This window comes from Macrotis lagotis, chromosome 1, assembly GCF_037893015.1.
Source record: "Macrotis lagotis isolate mMagLag1 chromosome 1, bilby.v1.9.chrom.fasta, whole genome shotgun sequence".
In the NCBI taxonomy this organism is placed as follows: domain Eukaryota; kingdom Metazoa; phylum Chordata; class Mammalia; order Peramelemorphia; family Peramelidae; genus Macrotis; species Macrotis lagotis.
In genome coordinates, this window is record NC_133658.1 from 924,018,540 (window position 1) to 924,044,512 (window position 25,973).

Consider the following 25,973-nt stretch of genomic DNA (forward strand, 5'->3'; position numbering starts at 1 on the left):
GAATCTGCTTCCTTGATTGTCTATCAAGCTAAAATAGTCAACTAAGAAAGGAACCTGATGGGAGGAATACACACACACACACACACTCATGCACACATACACACATATATATGTCACTATGATTTTTTTAGCACTTCATTTAGTGATGATATTCTTCCAAGGACTCAGTAAATTCAAACAATTAATTTGATGGATTTCCTTGAATTGCAACTTAGTGATCCAATGCTTTTTTGTGGACTGTTATTTTATGGCAATTGACTCCATCCAGGACTTTGTATTCATCCAATCTACTTCCTTTGCTAAACATGTCCTTTGCACTTTAGGTGAAAAAGTGAAATGATACAGCTGTGGAAGGAAAAGAATCAGACTTTTGGTAGAGATTTCATCTTATCAGGATTACTGGATCCAAACCACTATGGATTGCTCCTCTTAACACTTATTCTCAGCATGTTTATGGTGGCAATTATGGGAAACACATTTTTGGTTCTTCTTATCCGCATTGACATCCACCTCCACACTCCAATGTATTTCCTTCTCAGCCATCTCTCCTTCATGGATATCTTGCACATCTCCAATATCATCCCCAAGATGGCCAGTAACTACATATCTGGCAGTAAATCCATCACATTTGCAGGTTGTGGGTTCCAAAGCTTCCTCTATTCCAGCTGTGTGGGTGCTGAATGCCTTATTCTCACAGTCATGTCCTATGATCGCTATGTAGCCATCTGCCACCCACTGCGTTACCCCATCCTCATGAGCCATCGAATTAGTGTCATCATGGCTGCTGGATGCTGGCTTGGGGGAGCAATCAACTCTACAATTCATATAACTTACGTACTGCACCTCCCTTTCTGTGGCACCAGAGTCATTGATCACTTTTTCTGTGAAGTCCCAGCCTTGTTGAAACTCTCCTGTTCTGACACATCACAGTATGAAGGAGGACTAAATGTGAGTGCTGTAATATTCCTGCTAATTCCCCTTTCCATCATCCTTGCCTCTTATGGTCAGATTCTCCGAACTGTCCTTCACATTAAATCAATGGAGGCCCAGAAAAAAGCCTTCTCCACTTGTTCCTCCCACCTAGCTGTGGTTACCATTTACTATGGGTCATTTATTTTTACATACATGAGACCAAGGTCCTATCATACTCCTGGGCAGGATAAGGTTTTAGCCATCACATATACCATTCTCACTCCCATGCTCAATCCTATTATCTACAGCTTCAGAAATAAAGATGTTTTATGTGCTGTGAGGAAGGTTTTAGGAAATACACTTATTCACAGAAATGAAAATTCAATTAAAATAAGATTGAATGCTCATGGATGACCTATTAGAAATGTGTGGAAATTATCCCAAATAACATTCATGAATTTCCAGCAAAGGGAGGTAGCATTAAAAATGCTGTGTTTTATTAACTTTAAATATATAACAAAATGAACTCAATCAATTCAAATATTTTCCTCTCTGAGGAAATTCTATATTTCATTCTATTTATTTGTTGAATTTATTTCATGAATTCTGGTTTAACTGATACCAAGAATAATACTATTGATTCATGTTTCAATTCCTCTATTAGACAACCATCTCCTATATATATAGGGTGGTAACCAAATGCTTAGATAATATTTACACATAATTTTAAAATTCTCTAATTCATCCCCAAATCTTTCATTTTCAGGACTACATCATAGGCAACATCAAACTGCATTTTCATGGTCACACTTTAACTTTATCAAACAATTCCTCCTTGTCTCACAATCTGGAATTCAACTTCTTCAGGTTCACCTGGGCTTATTCTCAGATAGTAAATAGTTCACACACACAAACACAAACAGAAATACACAAACACATATAGATTTCTGTTCTCCACTGACAAAAGAAAATGGTTTTATCACTAATAAATGGAAAATCAATTGTGATGGTGAGGCTGCAGCTGACTTGGGTTTTCCCATTGAAACACTGAACACAATTAGCTCAAATTCTGGATTATTTGCTCATATGTAAGTTCCTCTCTGTACTGATATAGAATGGAACCCTTCTATTACTTTTCACTCTACAAAATATTTTGTGCATTCTACAGCAGAAATATTTCATAATCTATCCAATGTGGTAAAACAATATATATGACATGTATATATGTATAAATACATCTATATGTATATACAAATTTATCATCTCAATTTGTCCTTCAACTTACCCAACTTCTACTTCTAATTTTTACATATTATCAACCTACCTCTTGTTCAGTTGTCTGTCTAATAGAACATGAAATCCTTAGGAACCTGAATTGTCTACCATTTCAATATTTATTCTTAGTGCATTTCAATGGGTGTTGTACTCAGTAAGGACTCTACTCTTCATTCCTTCTCCCCTTATCATTTCTATTTTGGAATCATTTCCATTGTTTAGGATCAAATCCATCATTTGCTACCTTTGCTCCTATGTACATTATGGAGAACAAAAATGAAGACAATCATCTAACTATCCTGAATGGGTCAACTACACATTCACAACCTCAATTGGACTTTCCATGCTACAAAGAAAATCTTACATTTGCCTTATCGACTCATTATTCTCTTGCCCACACTGAAACGTTGCCTCTGTGATAGGAGTGTCCTTACCTAGCGGGTCCAGTTTTTTTTATTTTTGGAGGCGGGCAGATAAGAATCATCTCACTCAAAATCCAATGGCCTGAGGTCGAATACAACTGACACTGGCTCCTATGGACAATTGGCTCCTTTATTCAAGGACAGCATGGTATCTGCTTGGGTAATGAGATTGAGATGTATCCCTTGTAAACTGTAAGAAATAAACTTCACAACAAAGATTAAAGTATGGCTCTCGGGTTCAGATAAGGAATAGTAAGAAGAAAAGCCAGGAGCTACGGGAAGAAGTCCTTGGACAAAATACCAATTCATGAAAACAGAAAAGAAATTCCTACAAAAACTGACTCATTTGGAAATTGAATCAGTTTTTCTAGCATGGCCAATCTAGGCTTAATCACAGAGAGAGATTTTCTCTAGTTCAGGTGAAATGAAGAGATGTTGGGTCCTAGAAAAAAAGATATTTTGATGCAAATTTTTCCTTGAGAAATAAATTAATGTGTCCATTTTTAGAAAAAGAAACCGGGAAACTTCTAGAGCATAATCCACAACCCTGACTGATAAACAGAGAAAATTCAGTTCTTTATATTTTTCATCATTCAATTGAATTTCAGTTTATACTTGGAAAGTGAATTTCCACTTGCCGACAAATATCAGAGTATTTTTGTAAAAAATTTGAAAGTGAATTCAATAAAATTTGCCAGATCAACTTGAACTTTTAATACATACATTTAATAATCATTTTAGAACAATGTGTGTTCAATAAAGGATTTACAATAAAAGAGTAACTCTTTTACTAATGTTTAAAAGGAATCAAAAGTCTTAGCAGAAAATGAATTTTTTTGAGATAATTTTAAAATACATTATGAGGGGCAGCTAGGTGGCGAAGTGGATCAAGCACCAGCCCTGGAGTCAGGAGTACCTGGGTTCAAATCCGGTCACAGACACTTAATAATGACCTAGCTGTGTGGCCTTGGGCAAGCCACTTAACCCCATTTGCCTTGAAAAAAAAAACCCTAAAAAATAAAAATAAAATAAAATACATTATGGGCCCTCCTTATATATCAGTATATAAAACCAATTTTGAATGAAGATTTAACCCAGAATATCTTTGATGAGTATATCTAGATGATTCTAAAAGTCCCTTTTTAGAATTAAAATAGTTGTGTACTTTAATTCATAATCTTAAGGACTTTATAAATCTTAATTAAAATCATCTTAAATACACATCTTTGTGTATAGTAATATTAATGATGGTCTTTACCTGGGTGACTAACGTTTTATCTTTTAGGAGAAGAAACAGGCACACATTTCTCTGTGGAAAAGTCTACTAAGAAAGTCTGGGTTAAAGATCAGCTGACTAACTTTCAGGCTTATGTGACCATCAGGCACAAAGTTTTCCATGAAACTCTCCTGTGATCACACAACTATGTCCCCATGTAACCTCACTAGTGTGATACTCTTGTACCCAACCTTCTTGACCTAGGTTACATACTGTGAAAGTTTGAGAAACATTATTGAAATATATAATGAGAATATATGGCTCTGCTAGTTGTTCTGCTAAAAACTCCACACACGTGTACGCATCTCACTTCTCTCCTGACCTCAATTCCCCTGCCAGTTGGGGGACTCTAACATTTGGTGCCCTTATGTGGGGCAGACACTGGGACTTGAAGCCATCCGGAGGTTTAGCTAGTCTTTCTGGAAAAGAAAACACCTTGGTGAGGCCATCATAATTCCCGGGACAAGACGGATATGAGGAGCAGGTTTGATGAGAAGCCAATCAGCGGTATGGCCTTTAGTTTCATTTTCCAAGGGAGTACAAGGATCTTAATATGGAAGAAACTATCTAAAGAAGTAAAGAAGCCAGGGCAGAACATAAATATTTTAAAGAAACTGGCTAAAGAGAAGGGCTTAGACATTGTCAAAAAGCAAATCTGTAAGTTTTTACAGACCATTTATGAATATTCTCCGTGGTTCCCAAGGAAAGGAGAATTGAGATTAAAAGTTACTTTGAATCCACATGATTGGAGAACAGAGTGTGAACAGATAAATTAATATTGTTATGTATGATAGTATACCATTGCATTTTTCTCTTCCCCACTTCTTCACTGTGATTCTACCAAATTGCTTTTTTCCGTGGCTTGTCTGCTTGTAGTTCTGGCTCTTATGTCTCGATTTTGAAGTTACCAGAAAGAGGATTTTAGGGAAAAGAGACTAGCTAGAGAGAGAGAGAATTACTTCATGAATACTTAGATAAACAAGTGTTAAAAAGGAAATTTATCTGAAGTTAAAAGAATCAGGGTTGTGGGGAGCAGCTATGTGGAGCAGTGGACAGAGCATTGGCCAAGGAATCAGGTGGACCTGATTTCAAACCCAGTCTCAGACACTTAATAATTGCCTTGCTGTGTGACCTTGGGCAAAAACCTAAGTCCATTGCCTTAAAATAAAATAAATAAATAAATAAATAAATAATCAGGAGACAATGTATATTATCAAATATGTTAAATAAAAAAATTATAAAAAGAAATGCTATTTTAATTTGAAAACATTTTAGCAAATTAAATTTCAGAAAGACAAGAGAATCAGGTAAAATTCTAAAATATATAATTTGATTATAAAGAAATTCCAAAAAAAGGGAAACTAAATAGTTCATCGATTCTGATAATATTACTTATTACAGAAAATTATGGGTAATGAGAGGATTTAAAAATCGGAACATTCTGCCCCCCCCCCAGAAAAGACTTAGGACTGTCCCCTTAAAAAGATGTTATTTTGTTTATTCTAGCTGAAAAGAGGACAGGAGCTATTAAAATTAGACTGAGGGATTTTGAGTGACTGTCTTCTCAAAAGTTGTATCTATTAAAATCTAGAAATGTTAAATATTAACACCTTTGTATGGAAAAGTGTATTGTGAAAAATAGAATATTGTCTAGATTTTCTCTAGTGTGAGAGCAAGGTGGGGTTTTCCCCAGAGTTCAGAGGCCTCTCTGATTCAAAGTATCCTGATTCTGTTTATGTGATTAATATGTGTTGGTTTTAAAGTACAGACAGAGGGAAGCTTTCACTTGTCTCTTCATGGTCAGGCCTGCTTTCATGTCTCTGTGGTCTCATTGGTCAATCCCCTTTCCTTTCTCTCTTTTCAAAATTGAAACTTTTACTTTTTCCAAAAACTCATGATTTGGCACCACAGGAGATCTTACTGAAAATCATGTTGTTTTGTCGGGAAAAGTGTTACACTATTTTCTCTTATTTTCTCTTTTTTTATTTTCTTGTTTGATTGACTAACAGGGTTTTACTTGCTGATTTGGCAAATTATACTTAAAGGGGACATAGAAGAAATTGAAATTGTCCCGAAAATTATTTTTCTTGATCTGTCTTAATAACAAAAAGTTAATGGAAAAGAATAATAGAACAGGATATTAAGGGAAAATGTAAGTAGTTCACTTTGAGTAATGGTTCTGAAAGAACTGGGAAGAGGCAAAAGGGTTGCAAGGAAAAATCTTAAAAGGTATATAGGGACTATTGGGGGTTTTGATCCATTTGTGAAGTATGTAAATTGGTTTAAGCCCAATGTAAGAAGAGAAGAATGTATAGATAGCTATAAGTCTATATGGAGATATGCATTTAAATGAAGTTGGGGCAATCTGAAAATTCCATTAAAATGCCACTTTTTCAATATCTTGGAATGATACCAGAAAGAAAAATTAATAAACACCATAAAGTAAAAAGTTTGATATGAAAGCAATTGCTAGGTAAATGTTAACTGTCTTCATATTGGGTAATTCTATAATGTGCCAATCCTCTGTACAAAGTTATCTGAAAATACTTGTAACTGAATTAAGGAGTTTGTAAAAAATACTGATTTTTTTTTGGTTGTAATGTTTTATGGTTCCTCCAAAGTTTTAGGAGGAAAACTGGGAATGCTAAAATAGATAGAGGCAAAATGGCTTTGAAAGGGGCTGAGAGTCTGCCAAAATTGTTGTTAGAACAGACTTCTGAGTTACGTGCTCTTAGACTTTAAAATTGCTAAGAAAAAAAGGGGGGGGTGATAATATTTACCCAGATTCAATATATACTTGGGGTGTAGTTTCTGTACTTGGAAAAAAATTTTGGTGAGTGAGGAATGACAAACAGTAAAGGTAAAGAATTAGTACATACTAACTTGATTATCTCAAAATGTGGGGAATTTCCAATTCTCAGAGCATCATTTTGTCTGTGAGGATAGAAAATCCTTATAGTGAGAGCATTGAGAAGTTAGATTAGCACTGATACAAAAAAGAACAATTTTCAAACATATTATGAAAAGGAAAATAATTTAAGGTAATTTTGACTTTGAGTTTTGGAATTTATAAGATTGTTAAGAGAACTATAAAGCAAATTTTGTAATCATAAATAATTTTAGAAATATCTGGTTTTAAGAATTTTTTATTTCAAAGTTTTAGGGAGTAAAGGAAATATACATTAAATCAAAATGTGCTATGTGTAATTAGTAAACTTTGTATAAGTACAGATTCAAAATTGTGTTTGAAAATTTAAAATTTTGTTACAATAAAAAATATGAATGAATTGAAGTGTCATCCATTACAATTGTAAAGACTTGTTATAAGAAAATTAGAGAATACCTTGGCAACAGGTTATATCTCTCAAAGTCTTTTTGGCCCATAGAGTTGGTGAAAAGCTTTGTTTTTTCACCTCATTTTTATGAAAGGTAATATTTATATGTAAGATCAAAGTAGCTTAATTAATATCTGTTATTTAAGAAGAAGAAATTATATATGTATCTTGTAATACTAGCATCGGTAAAAAGATTTGCATTGGGTTTTTGAAATATATATACATAAAACTAAATTCTTATTTTCTTTTTGAAAATAGGAGTATAACTGAACTAGAGGAAAATAAGCTTATGAAACAAGTTGTGAAAAATATTTGTGTGTAAAAAATATTCAGTTCCAAGGTTAACTTTAAGAGAACTTTTGTTTTGGCTTTAAGAGAATGAGGTGTCAGCTTGGAAATCTTATGTTTCTCGTAGGTTAAGAGTGAAATGTTCAATTTTTTAAAAACCAAAATGGTAAACTCAGAAGAAGGGTATATAAGAGATTGGGAAGTACATCTTAACTTAATAATATTGAATAAATGTGAGGGGCTTTGAAAATTGATTTGGAAATTAAAAATTATGTAACCCATAATTAGATAACTTACTGATGAGCAAGATATTTCAAAGCATAGAATTAATGATTGATTTCTTTATAGAGGTAATGAAGGAAAATCTCAGAAGCTATTACCCTCTGGGTTCTCTGAAATTTTTAAACAATGTGGTGGACCTTCTTCTAGAACTCTAGTTCCAAGTGTAAATGCAGTAACAGAAAAGAAATTACATTCTCCTTTTACATTAATACAAGAGAATAAATTACATGCTATATTCATGGTATTAACAGAAGAGCCACGACTCCTTAACATTTTTACACATAGGAAGCATAATTATCATGTGGTCAGACACAAAGAAACAGCCTTTATGAATCACAGCACTGATGTAGAATTATATCAACTCTTTAGAGAATTATAAGAAGTTATAAGAAATAGATACAATCCCTTCTTTAAATGAGCATATAAATTCCCACTTGGATTGCCTGGGCCTAGCTATGAAGGCAGTCATAGGGCTGATCAATTAACCTTTCCACTCCTTATAAGCTTAGCAGAAGAGCAAGTTAAACTGTCTCTCAAAATATTTTATCAGAATGTCTCTTTAGTAAGGAAAGAATTTAAAATCACCAGAAATCAAGCAAGGAATATAGCAAAATCCTGTCTACAATGCACTCCATATTTACCTACCCCTCCAAATTATTCTAAGAATCCTAGAGGCCAGGTTCCTAATGAGTTATGGCCAATAGATGTGACTCATTATGTACCTTTTGGAAAAAGGAAATTTATTCATATTACTGTAGATATATTTAATTCATATACAATGGCAACAGCAAAATTTTCAGAGGCTATTCAAGGTGTGTGTTTTGCCGGGATACTAAAATCTATAAAAACTAGTAATGGCCCTGGCTATATTTCTATGGCATTTAATCATTTCTGCCTTTATTACAATGTAAAACATATTACAGGCATTCCCTATAACCCCACTGGTCAAACTTCAGTAGCTAGGAAACATAAAGATCTTAAGAGATCCTGGAAATACTAAAGAAGGGGGAACATATAGGGACAAAAGTGATACAAAAGAGGAGAACAAATCTTGCCTTATATGCCATGAATTTTTTTTAACAATAAATGATAAACAATTAACACCTACAGAAAGATTTTTTAATAAGGATATGCAACATGAAGAAAAGAGCATGGTCCTGCGGAAGGACCCCGAGGATGGACAATGAAAAGGACCTGATTAATTACTAATCTGGGGTCCAGGGCATGCTTCTGTTTTGTCCACAGATGGAGAAAATGCCTGGATGCCAGAAATGAACTTCAGACCATGCAGACCAGATTAATCAAATAATGCAGAAAATGAATAACTTCCACTTAAGAAATCAAAAAGAAAGAATAAGAGGAGAAGGAAGGATAGACCATGCAAAAAGAAAGCACAACATGGACTTATAAGACAATTTGTGATGTTAACATTACATGAACAATTTGGAGACTGAAAAAGGAACTGAATATTGGACTTATGTTCAAAACCCTCCATGGGTAACTACTATACTATGGAGAGAAAAGTATGTCTGAAATTGTATTGCTGGGGGAAGCTGCAAATTATTTGGGATATTACAAAGTTACTATTGGAAATATCAAAGAAGCGATGCTGAGAACAGAAGTTAGGTACAATTTTTCTGGCTTAAATAGTATGACACCTGTATGTTTTTGCAAAAAGTATACTGTTGAACCATGTATTAAGTGAATTAAAACTAATCATTCAATTCATCCACATATTTACAGCATAGGAGCATTTAGGATCTTAAGAATGCTAGGAGTTTCATTTGTAGAAATTACTAAAGATAGAAAAAAGATTTCCTACAAAACCCCTTTGTTTAAATTTACATGCTTGGGATTTTAAAAATGCACATTTTCTACCTTTATTTTCTCATTCCACCCCATATAGAGGAATTAACGATCATTACTAAGAAAAAGAGGGGTATAAGATTAATTATTACAATTGCGCTATTTGAGCATGTGTAGGTAAAGAAGTGATGAATAGGGAAAGGATCAAAGCAAAACATATTCAAGAATTGTCAGAAAATGTAACTAGAGCATTAAAGGCTCAGAAGAAGAATGTTTGAAGATCTTAACCATTTGATTAATGCATTAGGAAACTCTGTAATGAATATTTTGTGTTAGGGAAGAAAATATAGATTTGAGCAACGAATTGTATGATTGGTTGTCTTCTCCACCTATAATTGGTACATGATTACATGATATTATTTCTCCTTTCAGCTTTGTTGTAATTATGATATTGATCGTTTATTGTCTGCCTCTCATTTGGAAGAACTCTGAACTCTACTTTTATAGGTGCTGTTTTAACAAAATTAAGAAATCCCTGACTAGAAAATAGTTGGAGGGATTGGCCTCCTGACTCTGGCTACTTTTTCCAAGACAGATGTCAATGCAAAGTAGTCCTCTTGCAGCCAGCTCCTTCTGGCTAAGGATCAGGATCTCCACACTAATCATATGGCTCAAAAGATCACCAAGATTTGGGGACCTCCTGTTTATCACATATATATGAAAATTCTTTTCAATATTTGTCTAAATTTTAGGTATTTTCTTAATTAGTGATTTTGAACAGCTTTGATTTTACACATTTTTTTTCATCTAAAATAAAATGTTTATATCTGAAAAGAAGGGTGCAATGTTGAGATTTAAGAATTGTAATTTTGACACCAGACTGTTAGATGGCCCAGTTGAGAGAGAGAGATGAGCCTGAAGTATCAAAGACTCATTTTTCTGAGTTCAAATCTGGCTTCCATCCTGGGCAAGCTGCTTTATCTTATTTGACTAAGTTTACAAATTTATGAAATGAGATGGAAATGAAAATGGTAAACCATTAAAATGATCTTTGCCAAAAATCAGACACAATTGAAATGAGTGTACAGAAAGCTTAAACCAAGGCAAATATTATTATGAGGTATTTGGATAATGATGCTGAAAGGACATTTTTTTGACATCTCAGATTCAGCATGGGCTGCATGTCCTCCTTAGGTCACTTCCTTCAAGCCATAGCTCTGGGACTACAATTTACATGAGACAGTTTCAGAGACCTTCAATTGTTCTCATGTTTCTCTCTATAAACTCCTTTATGTAGGCTTGGAATATTCTTTTTATTTTGTTACATGGCCAGAGTCTGTGTGCTGCCTCACCTACATTGTGAATTCCTCCAGGGAATAATCTGTTATGTATATGGCAATGGTCCAGCATAATATTTGTCACACAGCAAAGACTTACTGGATCATGTCAATTTGAGTTGAAATCTCTCAATTCAGTGAGTTCTGAAATATGCTTCTGCCTCATAAAGGCATCATAAACCAAATGCTCTGGAGAAACTATTCAGAATTTAAGCCCATTCTCTCCAAGGACCAAGGTGATCTTGTGTTTGTACCAAGTGTTTGTACCTCTCTCCTTATTGCATCTTGTGACTAAAAATGTCTCTGTTAATGGTTTTAAAAAATCAACCATTAAACACAAGGATGATGAATACTGAACTGATCCCTGGCCACGGTCCTTACTTTCCTCTAGAACTATAGCTCTGACCTTGTTGGGAATGAATTTATTTCCAAAGCAAAAGAAAAAAAAAAGGCAATTCTTTTAAGCAATCCTTTGGATACACCAGTTAAAAAACTGTCATTTTTCCATACTAGTTCCATGAAAAGCATACTTTTTACTTTAATTATTGCAAGGGTTGTGGGGAGCTCAAAATGACATTGATGGCATAGAGCTTATAGACCTCTAATAAATACAAGCATTTGCTATCTAAAGGGCACAGTAGATGGATCACCATTCGCAGAATCAGAAAAGACTCATATTCATGAGTTGAAATCTGACCTCTAATGCTTATTGGTTGTGTAGCATTGCATAAATAATTTAAACGTGTTTTCCTTAATTCTTCAGCTGCAAAATGAGATGGAGAAGAATGTACCATTTCAGTATTATTACAAAAAAACACAAATTGAGTATCAAAGAAACAAACTTGACTAAAAAAACAAGCCAGGGTGGTTGGAAAAATAAATTGAGTTTATATTTGTAGATATTAAAGGCCTATATAAATTTTATAATTAAGTAGATTTGAGGCTTCCCGCATCCCCAATTCCTTTGGTCATTTCTAACATGGAGTAAACAAAAGGTCCTTGGCCATTCTCTTTGTCCTCTTCTAGTCATTCCCTACAAAGATATTTAGTGAATTATCTATCCATGGGTCTACAGAAAATATCCAATTAGTCCATAAAATCATAAGTGGACAGCTAGGAAAAATGAATTCTCTGAAGACCCATTAAAAAATCCCAAAGCTGTGTGGCCTTGGGCAAGCCACTTAACCCCACTTGCCTTACAAAAAACCTGGAATAAAATCCCAAAGGGGCCTTTTTTTCTAATTAGGAAGTACAAAGAAACATTTTTCTTCAAGAGCACCTTACATCACATACATCTTTATGCTTTATAGTTCTAGCAGGAAAGCAGTAAGGAACCAAAACCACCATTGCCTTTCTCCATTCTCAGGCAGTTGTGCCCCCAGACCATTTTGATCAGGCAAGTTCCTAAAAGTGCTGATTGGGAATATAAATGTTTTAAATTGTCTCAATGTTTTTCTTCATTTAGTTTGTCTCAGTTCATTGAGAATTTTCTAGATTGCTAAGGTATCATGTGCTGACCTGCAGTCTCCAGGAATACTTGGTAAGGATGAGGGCATAATAGGAGTTAGTATAATGATTTGCCTGATTTCTGCTCTCTATTCTTTCATGTTTGCAAAAATTGGATCCCAAGGTAAAAAATAACTTTAATTTTTTTGTTTTGTTTTGTTTTTAGATTTTGGCAAGGCAAATGGGGTTAAGTGGCTTGCCCAAGGTCACACAGCTAGGTCATTATTAAGTGTCTGAGACCGGATTTGAACCCAGGTACTCCTGACTCCAGGGCCAGTGCTTTATCCATGGTGCCACCTAGCCGCCCCCAGTAAAAAATAACTTTAACAGCATCAATAAGAAATATTTCATTAATGCCTTGCAATTTGTAATATTTGCAATTGCAAGAACTTTTAATGTCTTTTGAAAAAGAAAGTATTCTTTACTGACTGTATACAACCTTATCTCAGGTGATCTTAACAGGAAATGTTGAGTAGTTTTTATTAGCCCCATTGTAAAGCTGGAAACAGTGAAACTCAGAGAGGTTAAGTGAAAAATCAGGCTTATATAGTCAGGGACTACCTTTAACCTGGCTTGATCCTTAGTCTTCAGTATGCCATGATGCTACCTACAAATCCTAGGATCATTGATTTGGAGATTGGATGAATCTTATAATTCACCTACCCCAGCTTTATCTTTGTTTTTATATACAAAGAAATTGAGTCACTGCAAAGTAAGTTGAGTTGCTGAAATTCAAGGAAGGAGTAAATAGCAGGAAAATTAGAATTCAGTACCTCATTCCCAAATTCAGTATTGCTTTCATTAAAGTCTTCTCATTGCCTTGTTATCATTTAACAGGAAGGCAGTGTTTTCAGGAGCAATATGTATATGAAGCTATTTGGAATGAAAAGAAATGAATGGGTATTCAGTTCAACAACCAAATCATCTTCCTTGGTAGTCGACTCCTTCTTGTGAATCTGCAATTCTCCAGCTAAGAATTGAGAGACAGCTTTGAGGTCAACTGGTTCAACACCAACTACTTTAGGAGGAATTAATTAGTTTTTCTAGTCTTCTCTTAAAGCCAGAAAACTATATAATTTAAATCAGCAATTATTCCACAGTTCTTTTGTTTGACAATTCTTCATTCGTTTAGACTAAAATGGCCTCCCTAAAATCTTTATTCATCACTCTAGCAATATCTCTAACTTCTAAAAGACAGGAATTAGGAAGAATGCTATAGAGTCCCTTAAAGTAATATTTTACATGGATTATTTAGATACCATTTTCTGAACAGGTCAGAGGAAAGTGTGCAGAAGGACATACAGGTAAAGAGAGGGGTTATGAATGATAAAATGGGGACACATTTATATCATATCTTCTCATGCCTTCTAGGTCAGGAGACTGAAAAATCCATGGTCTTTTTGCCAGATCTCCATCAACTTGATTCAATTTCTTCATTATTCTATTTCCTTTCAATCAATTGACTGAATTGGTTGTGGGGGGAATGATTGCTTTATCCTTGTAAGAGGGAAGATCCAATTTCATTTGGGAAAAAAGTAAGGCTGAGTGCTCAAGAATATCTTTCCTTTTAGCATAGGGATTATTTGAGACTGGTGATGTCTAATTTCTTTTAAAGTCAGTAAGATAGCACTGTTGTTTGACTCTGTTCTAATACCTTCATGGCAAGGATGTTCTGAAAGGGGAAATGGTGAAATGAGGGGATTAAGGAAGTGGAAAGTTATTCTTCTCTGGTGCTGAGCAAATGGAAGCTGGTGGCTATATCTACCCACAGAAACTGGTTCAAAGAGTACCAACACTGAAAATTGAAATTCCACACACATGCATTTAGTGCAAGTTATGGGTGAGACTTGAAACAGCTATTAGGATGAGGATAGACTCCTATTTCATTTTCTTCATATACCCAGGGCTTACTACAACATATAATACATATAATGTATATTTTTGCTTGAATATTGGGTTTATCAACATCATAAAAGGTACAAGGAACTTATTATTAAATATGAGTAATACAACCAGCAGCCAGCTGACTGGAATGTGATCAAAGCAGAAAAGCTATCTAGACAGGTGCTGATAGTTCATTGGGAACTTGAGGAATTTCCACTTAAAGAGAAGAGAAACTCTATCCTTGGCATGATATGGTCTGTGAGTTCACCTCCCACGGAGGGAGGAAAGTCTTGGGTAGGCTGGGAGAGGTCTACTTCCTCCTTTGTCAGTGTATTTCCTTTTCAAAGTTCAATATATTGCATAATGCAATCTTTTAAGAAAACACTTAATAATTGGATCTTCATGACAATGTAGAGACTGTGTGGAGAGAATAGAACCACAATTTTAGTGGCCTTAAATGCCAGGCTAAGAAGTCTTTTTTTTTATCAACTGTGGAGAAACACGGGGTTTGAAATCATTGAAACATCCAGTATCAATTTTAGAATTCTTTAGATCCTATCTAAGGCCATGACAACAAGCCAAATTGGACTTAGAAGTTTGAATAAGGACAAGTCTTTGCTATTTCAATCACCCAAGTGTTTTGAGCACATAGACAATCTAGTCAGATGCAGTTCAATTCAATCAAAGGGCTGGACTCTAGCTCATCTTCACAGAGTATTTAGAACTCAGGAATATTTTTTGGCCATCCTTGGTACTAATGTGGCCTACTTTGAATCAGGTTGGCTGGGCTTTACAGCAATTTCCCACAAATCTGTAAAATTTATACCTAAGCAACCTTTGAATTTGATCAATTATGTCAAACATCAAAAGTTTAAATATACCAACGCACTTTCTCCTCCAAAGCCATCTGGGGCCAGTGGCCAGATATGAATCAGGATGACTGGAGATGGCCCTGGATGCTGGGCAAGGTCATAATCACTAAGAATGGAGAGAAATGAGAGCTATTCAAGCTATATGTGTCTTTGTTTTTTTCTTCCTAGGATGATGATTTTAGTGCTAGAAAGAAGATAAGAAAAATGATGTTTAGGGTTTTTCTTCTAGGTTAGTGAGTGGTAGTGTAGAAAGAGCTAACACTTCATGAATTCAATTAAACTGACAATCATAGATCATAATGATATCATTTAAAAACTGCACTTGAGTGTTTTTTGACAAAGATACTGAAGTGGTGTGCTCTTTCTTTTCCTACTGGACAAAGGTCCTGTAGTCAAATCTAAGGAGAATTGGAGTATGACTTAAGCTGAGTGCTCCAAAACTCATGCTTTTGAATTATATTGCTAGAGAAGACTTTTGAGAAATTTTAGGAGATCAAATAAGTCAATACTTAGACAAATTAATTGAAATTCATTAGAAGGCTCAATAATAAGAAGACGAAATTCATTGGAAACTAGCCTGATGTTGGGAAAGATTAAATATAATTGTGCAGGAGTTGAATGAGAGTCTGTGGTCGCCTGGTCAAAAAGTCTTTTGAACATGGACAGCTCTGTGAAAACTAGGGGACAATCAATGGAAGAGAATGGGATAGATAGTGTCATGGAAGCAATGAACATGAACTTAATGTAGTTCTAGAAGGATTGCAAAGTGTTGTCGTTACATTATGTTGGTTGTTCCTCTCAACTCTGGGAGATACTTTTCCCCCAATTCATGTTGAGAAAATAACTTCATAGAAGTTAAGTGATTTTTTTCAGTGTCACATTTCTAGACATTTCTAGAGACAATATTTGAAACAGTATTTCCACTATACTTTAATGTCTCTCCAATGACTTAAATCCCCAGTTAAAGAATGAATTGATAGATAAGATTCTTAAGTAAATGCCAATGCCATTAGATATATAGTGATGAATTAGATAAGTACCAGAGAATTAGAAGAAGGCAAATATTGGGCAAATTTTCTAAAACAAAGAAAGAGTGTAGAATGTATGACCTACAAAAAAAGGGTTTGACTTAACTAACAGGAAAAAATATAACACAAGCATGTATGTATGAGTATATTATGTGTTATCAATTATGTATTATGTATGTATTAATGTGTCTTTCTATGTGTATGGGGTCCTAAGTGAAACTCTAGAAAAGAAAGCAAGGCTCACCAAAAAACAATATGGCACCCTCTAGAATGTTAGAACAGCATTTTGATATCATTACCTTATTATCTTTGTTGACAGGGTTGCAAAGATGATAGATTGTATGTATACTGTGATTATAATTTACCAGCATTACTCAGCATTTTGCCAAAACCCACTGTGAACAACCCATGTTTTCTTATCCTCATTTCATTATTCATTATTATCCAGTTTAAGTGACAAATATTTTTGTATTACCTCATAGATCACTTAAATTAAAATATTCATCATTAATTATTCAATAAACTTATTTACCAACCCAGTTTATTAAAGTTATAAAATAAATTAGAGAAATCTTTTTCCATCAGTTCCAACTCACCCATCTTTCTCCATATATCTATGAATTTATGTGTTTGTGTGTTTGTGAGTTTTGGTAAATATAAGATATCTGTGACAATTCTAAGAAAACTGTCTAGTAAGATTTTGTGTCTAAAACTGAGAAGTTATCAAATATGAATATATGGGTGATGCATGTTAGTTATTCTGTAAGTAAGCTACTTCACCACTTATACATAGAAAAGAATAATTTGGATCTGCTTGATATTTTTGCAATATCAGTAGCAGTGTCAATAATCTTGGGGTTTCATTATGGGATATATATCTTTCTTTCATCTATCATTGATCCCTATCACCTGTCTATCTGTCTGTCTGTCTGTCTGTCTACCCATCAATATATTTCTATCCATCCTTCTACATGCCTAGCTCAGACCTATCATATATATTAAGGTATGAGAATGTTACAATATTATTTCATCGTAAAAATAAAATAGGTGGTAGATTCAGAAAAGATTAGAAGATTTTCACCAACTGACTGGAAACATATATAAAATGATTATAATATTGTAAAGAACCATTTTGAAAAAGCTTAAAAGCCCTAATCAATAATAGAAACCTATCTTTCAGCAAACATTTATTAAGAACTTATTATATGAGAGAGACTTGCTAAGTGTCTGGAATTCAAAGTAGGGCAAAAGCTCATTAACCCTTAAGGAGCTTGCATACAAAAGATAGAGAACAGTCAGTCAGGAAAGGTGTTAGGAAAGAATCAAATTATTTCCTACCACAAGGGTGTGAAAGGATATTGCTAGAGTCTCACAGATTGTTTATGAGGATAATACAATACAAAAGCCAGGATATCTGGTCTTTGTGGACTCTCAAGAAATACCAACTGGTTTGCAGGAAGGAGAGAGTGTTAGACCAATGGAAAAGGTGAAATAATTGTGCAGGAGTTAATGAGAGTCTGTGGTCGCCTGGTCAAAAAGTCTTCTGAACATGTACAGCTGTGTGAAACCTAGGGGACAAGATGTCAATTGACTTTTGCAGGTCTACAAAAATTAACATTTTGGAGATTAGAGGAATAGAATTGGGAAGAACTTTTTTGGAAGTTATGCAGATTGGAATTAGGAGGGTGGGTAGAGGAGGGGAACCATATTTTTAGGGGGTAGATGGATAAAAGAGTGGGAGAATTGGGAGCAAAAAGAAGGAAAGAGGGAGAGGGTAAAAAGATACTGAGAAAGAAAATAGTGAGTAAAAAGAAGATAGAGGAAAATTCAATAATATTTATAGCTTTAAATGTGAATGGGATATTTATAACAGCCCTCTGTGTTGGTAAAGAAATGGAAATTGCTGTGATCCACATCAACTGGGGAATGGCTTAAAATTTGTGGTGCATATTTGTGTTGGAACACTACTTTTCTATAAGAAAGGATGAGCTCAATAATGTTAAAAATGCATGGAATATAGGTATGAAAAAAGAGCAAAGAGGGGAAAGCTGTATAAAGTTATAGCAATATAATTTTAAGATCGACTTTGCATGATTGAGACAGTTTGAATTTTATAAATACACAAATGAAAAATAGATATATATGAACAAAGAAGCATTCTGATTCCAAGAACCAATAAAGTCTGTATAAAATATTTTTGTGTGTATATGTGTGTGTACATGCAAGTCTTTTAGATAGAAAAAGATATATGTTGTTTATATGTATATGATCATGTGGATATGAATATAGACATATATGTATATTTATATAAATATATGTATTATGCACATATACCATTTATGGTCTTTGAGGGCAGGAAGAGGAGCCAGCTCTGTGTCTCAACTCCTATTGCACAATCTCCCACAAACTGTGTTTAGTGCTAATGATAAACTTGCGTCTGTACAACTTCTATTAGGCTCGTTCAGTGCAAATCTTCACTTTTTTACTGTCAACAGTAAGGGAAGGTATCACCTTTCATTGATATAAACCTATTTAAGTCAAATAACAGCAGTCATCTATAGCACAGGTTTGGCAGAGGAAAGACAAATAAGGAAAAAAGACATGTATTTGAAAGGAAAATCAAGCTGAACATAACTGATTTGCGCTTTCTTTTTAATATGCTACATGATAGAAATGTTTGTTTTGTTTTACAAAGTAAAAAAAAAATTTCAAAAAATGGTAGTGATTATGATATAAACCAATCAATCCTTCATTGGATCAGAGAATTTTATTTTCCTACTGATTCAAGTGTGTACATATTTTACGAATTGTTCCCTCAAATTTCCATTAATTTCTGCTCACTGTATGGCATTAGAAAATATTGTTTGCTCACCAGGCAGGAGGAAAGGTCAGGCATTGAGACACTGATCAGCTTCCTGATTGTATAGTAAGCTAAAAAAATCAACTAGGAAAGGAACCTGAAGGTACCACTGTACCCAAAAGCAATTATAAATTTTTCACCCTCTCAGGCAATGAATAGAATATCACAAGGACTCAGTTAATTCAGGTAATTTATTTGATTCCTTAAATTGCAACTTGATGACCCAATGATATTTGTTTGCCAGTTTTCATTTCATTGCTACGGATTTTATCCAGGGCTTTGTATTGATCCAATTTGCTTCCTATTCTACAATATGTCTTTTGCACTTTAGGTGAAAAAGTGAAATGATACTCCTGGGGAAGGAAAAAAATCAGACTTTTGCTAGAGATTTCATTCTATTAGGATTATTGGATCCAAACCAGGATGGATTGCTCCTCTTAACACTTATTCTCATCATGTATATGGTGGCAACTATGGGAAACACAGTTTTGATTCTTCTTATTTGCATTGACATCCGCCTCCACACTCCAATGTACTTCTTTCTCAGCCATCTCTCCTTCATGGATATCTTGCACATCTCCAATATCATTCCCAAGATGGCCAGTAACTACATTTCTGGAAGGAAATCCATCACATTTGCAGGTTGTGGGTTCCAAATCTTCTTCTATATCATCTTCGTGGGTGCTGAATGCCTTATTCTCACAGTGATGTCCTATGATCGCTATGTAGCCATCTGCCACCCATTGCGCTACCCCATCCTCATGAGTCATCGAATTAGTGTCATTCTAGCTGCTGGCTGCTGGCTTGGGGGAACAGTCAACTCTACAGTTCATACCATTTATGTACTACTTCTCCCTTTCTGTGGCACCAGAGCCATTGACCACTTTTTCTGTGAAGTTCCAGCCTTGTTGAAACTCGCCTGTACTGACACGTCACACTATGAAAGAGGACTCAATGTGAGTGGTGTAATCTTCCTACTAATTCCTATTTCCATCATCCTGGCCTCTTATGGTCAGATTCTCCGAACTGTGCTTCATATTAAATCCATGGAGGCCCAGAAAAAAGCCTTCTCCACTTGTTCCTCCCACCTGGCTGTGGTTACCATTTACTATGGGTCAATTATTTTCACATACATGAGACCAAGGTCCTATCATACTCCTGGTCAGGACAAAGTCTTAGCCATCACATATACCATTCTCACTCCGGTGCTCAATCCTATTATCTACAGCTTCAGAAATAAAGATGTCTTATGTGCTCTGAAGAAAGTTTTAGGAAAGACTCTTATTCACAAGAATGAAAATTTACTTAAAATTAGACTGAATGTTCATGAATGACCTATCATAAAAGTTTTCAAATTATTCCAAGAAACATTCAGGAATTTCTAGGAGAAGGGGAGATTGATACCGATAGTACTGTTTTTCATTATCTTTAAATATACACCTAAATCAACACAAGCCATTCAAATATTTGCCTCTTCAAGGAAAATATATTTGCCATTGCAGTGATTTCTTGAATTTATTTCTTGAATTCTGGTTTAATTTATATCAAGTATAATATTATTTATTCGCCTTTCAGTTTCTTCATTAGACAGCCATCTTCTATGTAGAGGACAGTAAGTAAATCTTTAGATAACATTTCAGATGATTCGAAAATTTTCTGATTCCTGCCCAAATCTTTCATTTTCTTGGAAACATACTAGATAACATCCAACTGCAGTTCTTGGTAGCATACTTTATCTTTAGCAATGAATTCCTCACTGCCCCACCCTGTGGAATCCAATTTCTCCATCTTTTGCAGGTCTTACTCTAAGATAGCAAGCAGCTCAACAAACATACCTATACACACAAGCACATAAACACATGCAGACTTATGCTCACGACTGACCAAAGAACTTAGTTCTATCATGAATATGTAGAAAGATCACTTTTATTGGTGCATTGCTGATGATCACTGGTTTTCCCTTTGTAGTACTGAAACAAATTAACTAGCATTCTGAATTAATGATTGCTACACGAGTACTCTCCCTAATGAGACAGAATAGAATGCTTCCAAATTTTTTCACCCAGTGAATATGTTTGTTCATTTACATCATTAATATTTCATAATCTATCCAATGCGGTAAATCTCTTCATAACAAATATATTTACATATACATAAATATAAATAAATATTATACAGATTTATATATATAACTTTATCATATTAATTTATCCTTCATCTACCCAACTTTTACTTCTTTTTCCATATTATCAACCTACCTCTTGTTCAGTTCTCTATCAATTAGAACATGAAAACCTGGGCCATATGGACTGTGCTACCATTTCAATATTTATTCTTACTGCATTTGTACAAAATAAACACAATATTATTGAGTCTTTCTCCCCTTATCATTTCAGTATTTGCATTTGCCTTGCATCATTTCTGTCACTGACCACCATCACTACTACTCACATTCTAGCGAACAGAAATGAAGATAATCATGTAACTGTACTGAATGGTTTACTACACATTCATAACCTCAACTGGGTTCTCACTGCTACAAAGAAAATCTTACACCTGCCCTTTTGATTCAGTATTCACTCCACACACAAATATTGCCTCTATGACAGAACTCTCCCTAACTAGCAGGTCCAGTTTGAGGGGGAGTCCCAGGTACAGCCAAGATTCATCTCACTCAGTATCCAAGGGGCTCAGGTCAGATACAGCATGGTATCTGAATGAGTCTTGAGACTGAGATGTATCACTTGTAATCTGGAAGAAATAAACCTCAGAAGAAAGATTAAAATATGGCTCTCAGGTTCAGATAAGGAACAGTTAGAAGAAAAGCCAGGAGCTACAAGAAGGAATCCTGGGAATAAAATACCAATTCATGGATACAGCATGTCCAATCTAGGTTTTTTTTTTTTCTCAGACAGAGATTTTCTGATTTTTTAGGTTAATTGGAGACATAATTGTTACTAGGAAAAAAAAGAGACTTCAAAGCAAATTTTTCCTTGAGAAATATTAGAATTTTGAGATTTGTAAGTTAAATGGCATGTTATCTACATGATATGTTAAAGTAAATTGCTATGAAGAATAAGATTGGTCTTAATGAGATGATCCCCTGCATACAGAAGCGTGTGATCAAGGCAGAGGTCATATAAACAGTTCTTGTTTTTATTAGAATTAAATCCTCAAAATATAAGTGTATCAAATTCGAATTGATGCATCATACAAAAACTCCCAAAAGGCCTTAGAAAGGCAAAGTTTTTGTAAATAAAAGATAGTACCAAAAGGTAAAGGATTTTTTTTGTTTTAGAACACTTAATATACATTTAATATAACAAAATTTAAAAGACCTTTAAACATATATTAAGTATATTTTTAAATTTAACTATATAACTAGAAATAAATTGACATAGATAGTTCCTTTGAATAGTACTGCTTAGTTAGCTATATATCTTCTAATTAAAATTATAGAAATACATCCTTAGACAATATTGGTTTATAGATAAAGACCCTTTGAAGAATTAATCCAGAATATCCTGGATGAGTATTTCAAAGGAGATTATCCTAAAAATCCCTTTTAAGAATTAAAATATTATCATTGTCCTTCAGTTAATAATTTTAAGAACGTTATAAACCATAACTAAAATAACCTTAATTATACTTCCTTTTGTTTAGTAATATAGATTTTGTCTTGACCAGGGTAATAACTTTTATACATTTCTCCAAATGAGAAGAGAAATATACTGGAAACTGGTCAATATATAAATAGTAAATTAAAGTCAATTTCGATGCCCACTTACAAAATGCCACTGATTATTACTTAGGAATGAATAGAATTATTATTTTAACTACACTGGAGTTACTGTCATCAATAAAGCATAATTATTACATAAGGCATTTATTTCACTTAACATTTTTTAATTCTTTCATTCTGTTTGTGGTGCACAACAAAATTACATTTCCAGATGTTTTGCTTTTTCAACATCTATCCTTACAAATAAAATTTTCTGGGGCAACTAACTTTTTTGTACAAGGACCTGCAGCTAAGCAAGCATTAAGTGTCTACAGGTGGATTTGAACTTGGCTTCTCCTGACTCCAGGACTGTTGTTCTATCCACTGTAAGGCCTCACTCCACCCTATTTTGCATTCTGAAAACAATGCTTGATTATTCCCTGAGAGATTTTCAAACCAACCCTGTCCTTACTTCCCTTATGCTGGGGATCAATCTACTTCAAAAGTGAGCACATCCTAAATTACTTCTAATCTGTTTTCCCACTAGAAGAAGGATTTCATAACTTATAATTTGAATTAAAGTCCTGTTAATGTGTTTTGATGGCCGGTACTATATCCACTAGGCCACCTACATGCCCTATAGTTCTAATGCACATACACCAACACACACACACACACACATACACACACATACACAGACACATACATACACAAGCGCTACTTTAAATTTCAATTTTAAAAACTTTAAATAAAACATTATTCACAAAAGTAGTAACAACCTTTTAAAGTATATTCCTAACTTATTTCATTCACTTATTTTTTTAGGTGTCTCAGTTGTCTAAAGAGGAAAGGCACCTAGGCAAAGTAATCCCTATTATAAAGCAGTAACTTCTCAGGTTTTATAATTTGCTTTTTATTTTGTAGTCCTAAAAAAATCAAATAAGGTTGCACCAAAAACTCTGTTAACAATTTCACAATTATCAAAGCTGTCCAATATTTTTGTCGATTTCCTTCAATTACAGACTTCACAGAGTTGCAGCACATGGTTAATCCATACCTGACCAATTAGATTAATTAGTTGCCAATCAAGTGAGTTGAATTTTGTTAAATGTCCATTCAGAAAATTACCTCAAAAAACGCAGGATTTACTAATAAAAAATCATGTTGAAGTATGAAGAAATTGAATATCATTAAAGGAGCAACAATAAGGATATAAGTCTTATAGGAAGTGTTACCTTATGCCTAGTGATCTTCATTAAGACCAGGGGAATGATTCCTCTTATTTCTTTTTTCCAAATTTGAAAATTTTACTGAAAAGGATTTAAAAAATCAACAATTTTCTGAATATAGTCAAAATACTAAATGGTATTTAACCTAAGACCAAATTAAATTTTGTTTCAATTTCCCAGATGCTACAGCAATCCAATTTACAATTTTGATTAGGTAGTATTATTTCACTGATGATAGCAATGGAAACTTTAAAATTTGGTGACTTTTTTTCTGATTCATTAAAACGTTAATATCTTGTCTCCAAATGAGACTTGCTATTTTGATTCTTTAAAATACTCCTTTACTTTAACTATCTTTTTTATGTATATTTTCCAATATTCTTTACTCCAAAATAAATTGAGATTCTTATAAAGTTTTCATTTCCACAAAACAATGGAAGAAATCCACAATCTACTTTTATAGGCGATGTACTGGGTCACATAAATTCTGAATTACTACAGGGGAGGCACTGTTATGTGCCTGTCAATGACGCAGCATAATATTTGTCACACGGCAAAGACTTCTTGAATCAATGTCAATGTATATTGAAATCTGTGATTTCACTAAGTTCTGAGATATACTTCTTTCTCATAAAGACATCATTATCCAAATATTCAGTCCAAAATTTGAGTCCATTCTCTCCAAGAACCCAGGTTATCTTCGGAAGAGACCCAAGTGTGAAGAAGTGTGTCTTCAAGTGTTTATACTTCTATCCTTATTGCATTTTGTCACTTAAAATGTATCTAAGGATGGATCCTTTAAACCATTTATAAACACAGGGATGATGAAAATGGAGTTTTTCCATGACAATGGTCCTTACTTTCCTCTCTAACTATTAATCTGACCTTGTTGGGAATGAATTTAGTTACAAAGAAAATAAAAGCATGTATTTAAGCAATCCTTTGGATATACCAACTATCTGTTACACAATTGTCACTTTTCCTAACTTGTCCCATAAAGGGCATGCTTTTTAGATCATCTACTGCTAGGTTTGGTGATGAGTTCCAGATTACATTGCAAACATTGTGCTTGTAGACCACTAATCAATAAAAGCATTTCCTATCTAAGCACAGTGGATCACTATTCACAACATCTGGAGGACTCATCTTCATGAGGTGAAATCTAACCTCAGATAGCTAATGGCTCTGAAACATTGGATAAATAATGTAAACCTTCATTCCTCAATTCTTCAGTTACGAAGTGAAGTGGAGAAGGAAATATCATTTCAGTATGCTCACTATGAAAAACAAAAATTGGATAGAAAAGAAACAAACTTGACTGAAACAAAATCCAGAAGGGCTTGGGAAAATCAATTGAATTTATATTTGTATATATATATATGATTTATATAAATGTTATAGTGTAAAGGAATGAACATTTGAGTTGCCCTGCATCCCAGTTCCATTGGGCAGACCTAACATGGACTGAACACAAGGTCCTTGACCATTTTCTTTGTCTTCTAGTCATTCTCTACAAAGGTATTTAGTGAATTATTCATCCATGGATCTGCAGAAAATATCCAATTTGTCCAGAAAATCAGAAGGGGACAGCCAGGAAAAATGGATTTAATGAAGGCCCATAATAAATCCCAAATGGGACTTTTTCCACTAATTAGGAGTAACAAAGAAATGGCAACTGCTACAGTAGCACTTTATGTCACACACATCCTTAGGCTTTATATTTCTGGTTGAAAGCAATAAAGAATCAGAGCCACCACGCATTTTCTTCATTCTTAGCTTGCTATTCTCCCAGACCATTTGGATCAGGCAAGTTCCTGAAATCGTTGGTTGAGACTATAAATTTTTATTTAATTGTGTAAGTTTTTTTTCTTAGTTGAGTTAATCTCATGTGAACAAGAATTTCTTAGATTACAGGGGGATCTCTGGGTGGACTGTCGTCT

General features: G+C 34.2%; 2 protein-coding genes across 2 annotated transcripts; both read left to right on the top strand.

Moving 5' to 3' along the window:
- Positions 1-336: 336 nt before the first annotated feature.
- On the top strand, positions 337-1,326 carry LOC141509739 (olfactory receptor 2AJ1-like). Its single transcript, XM_074219493.1, has one exon. It carries the CDS (start codon positions 337-339, stop codon positions 1,324-1,326), a length of 990 nt encoding a protein of 329 aa, XP_074075594.1.
- An 18,101-nt stretch (positions 1,327-19,427) lies between these two features.
- LOC141509744 (olfactory receptor 2AJ1-like) lies at positions 19,428-20,417 on the top strand. Its single transcript, XM_074219506.1, has one exon. It carries the CDS (start codon positions 19,428-19,430, stop codon positions 20,415-20,417), a length of 990 nt encoding a protein of 329 aa, XP_074075607.1.
- The last annotated feature ends 5,556 nt before the right edge of the window (positions 20,418-25,973 follow it).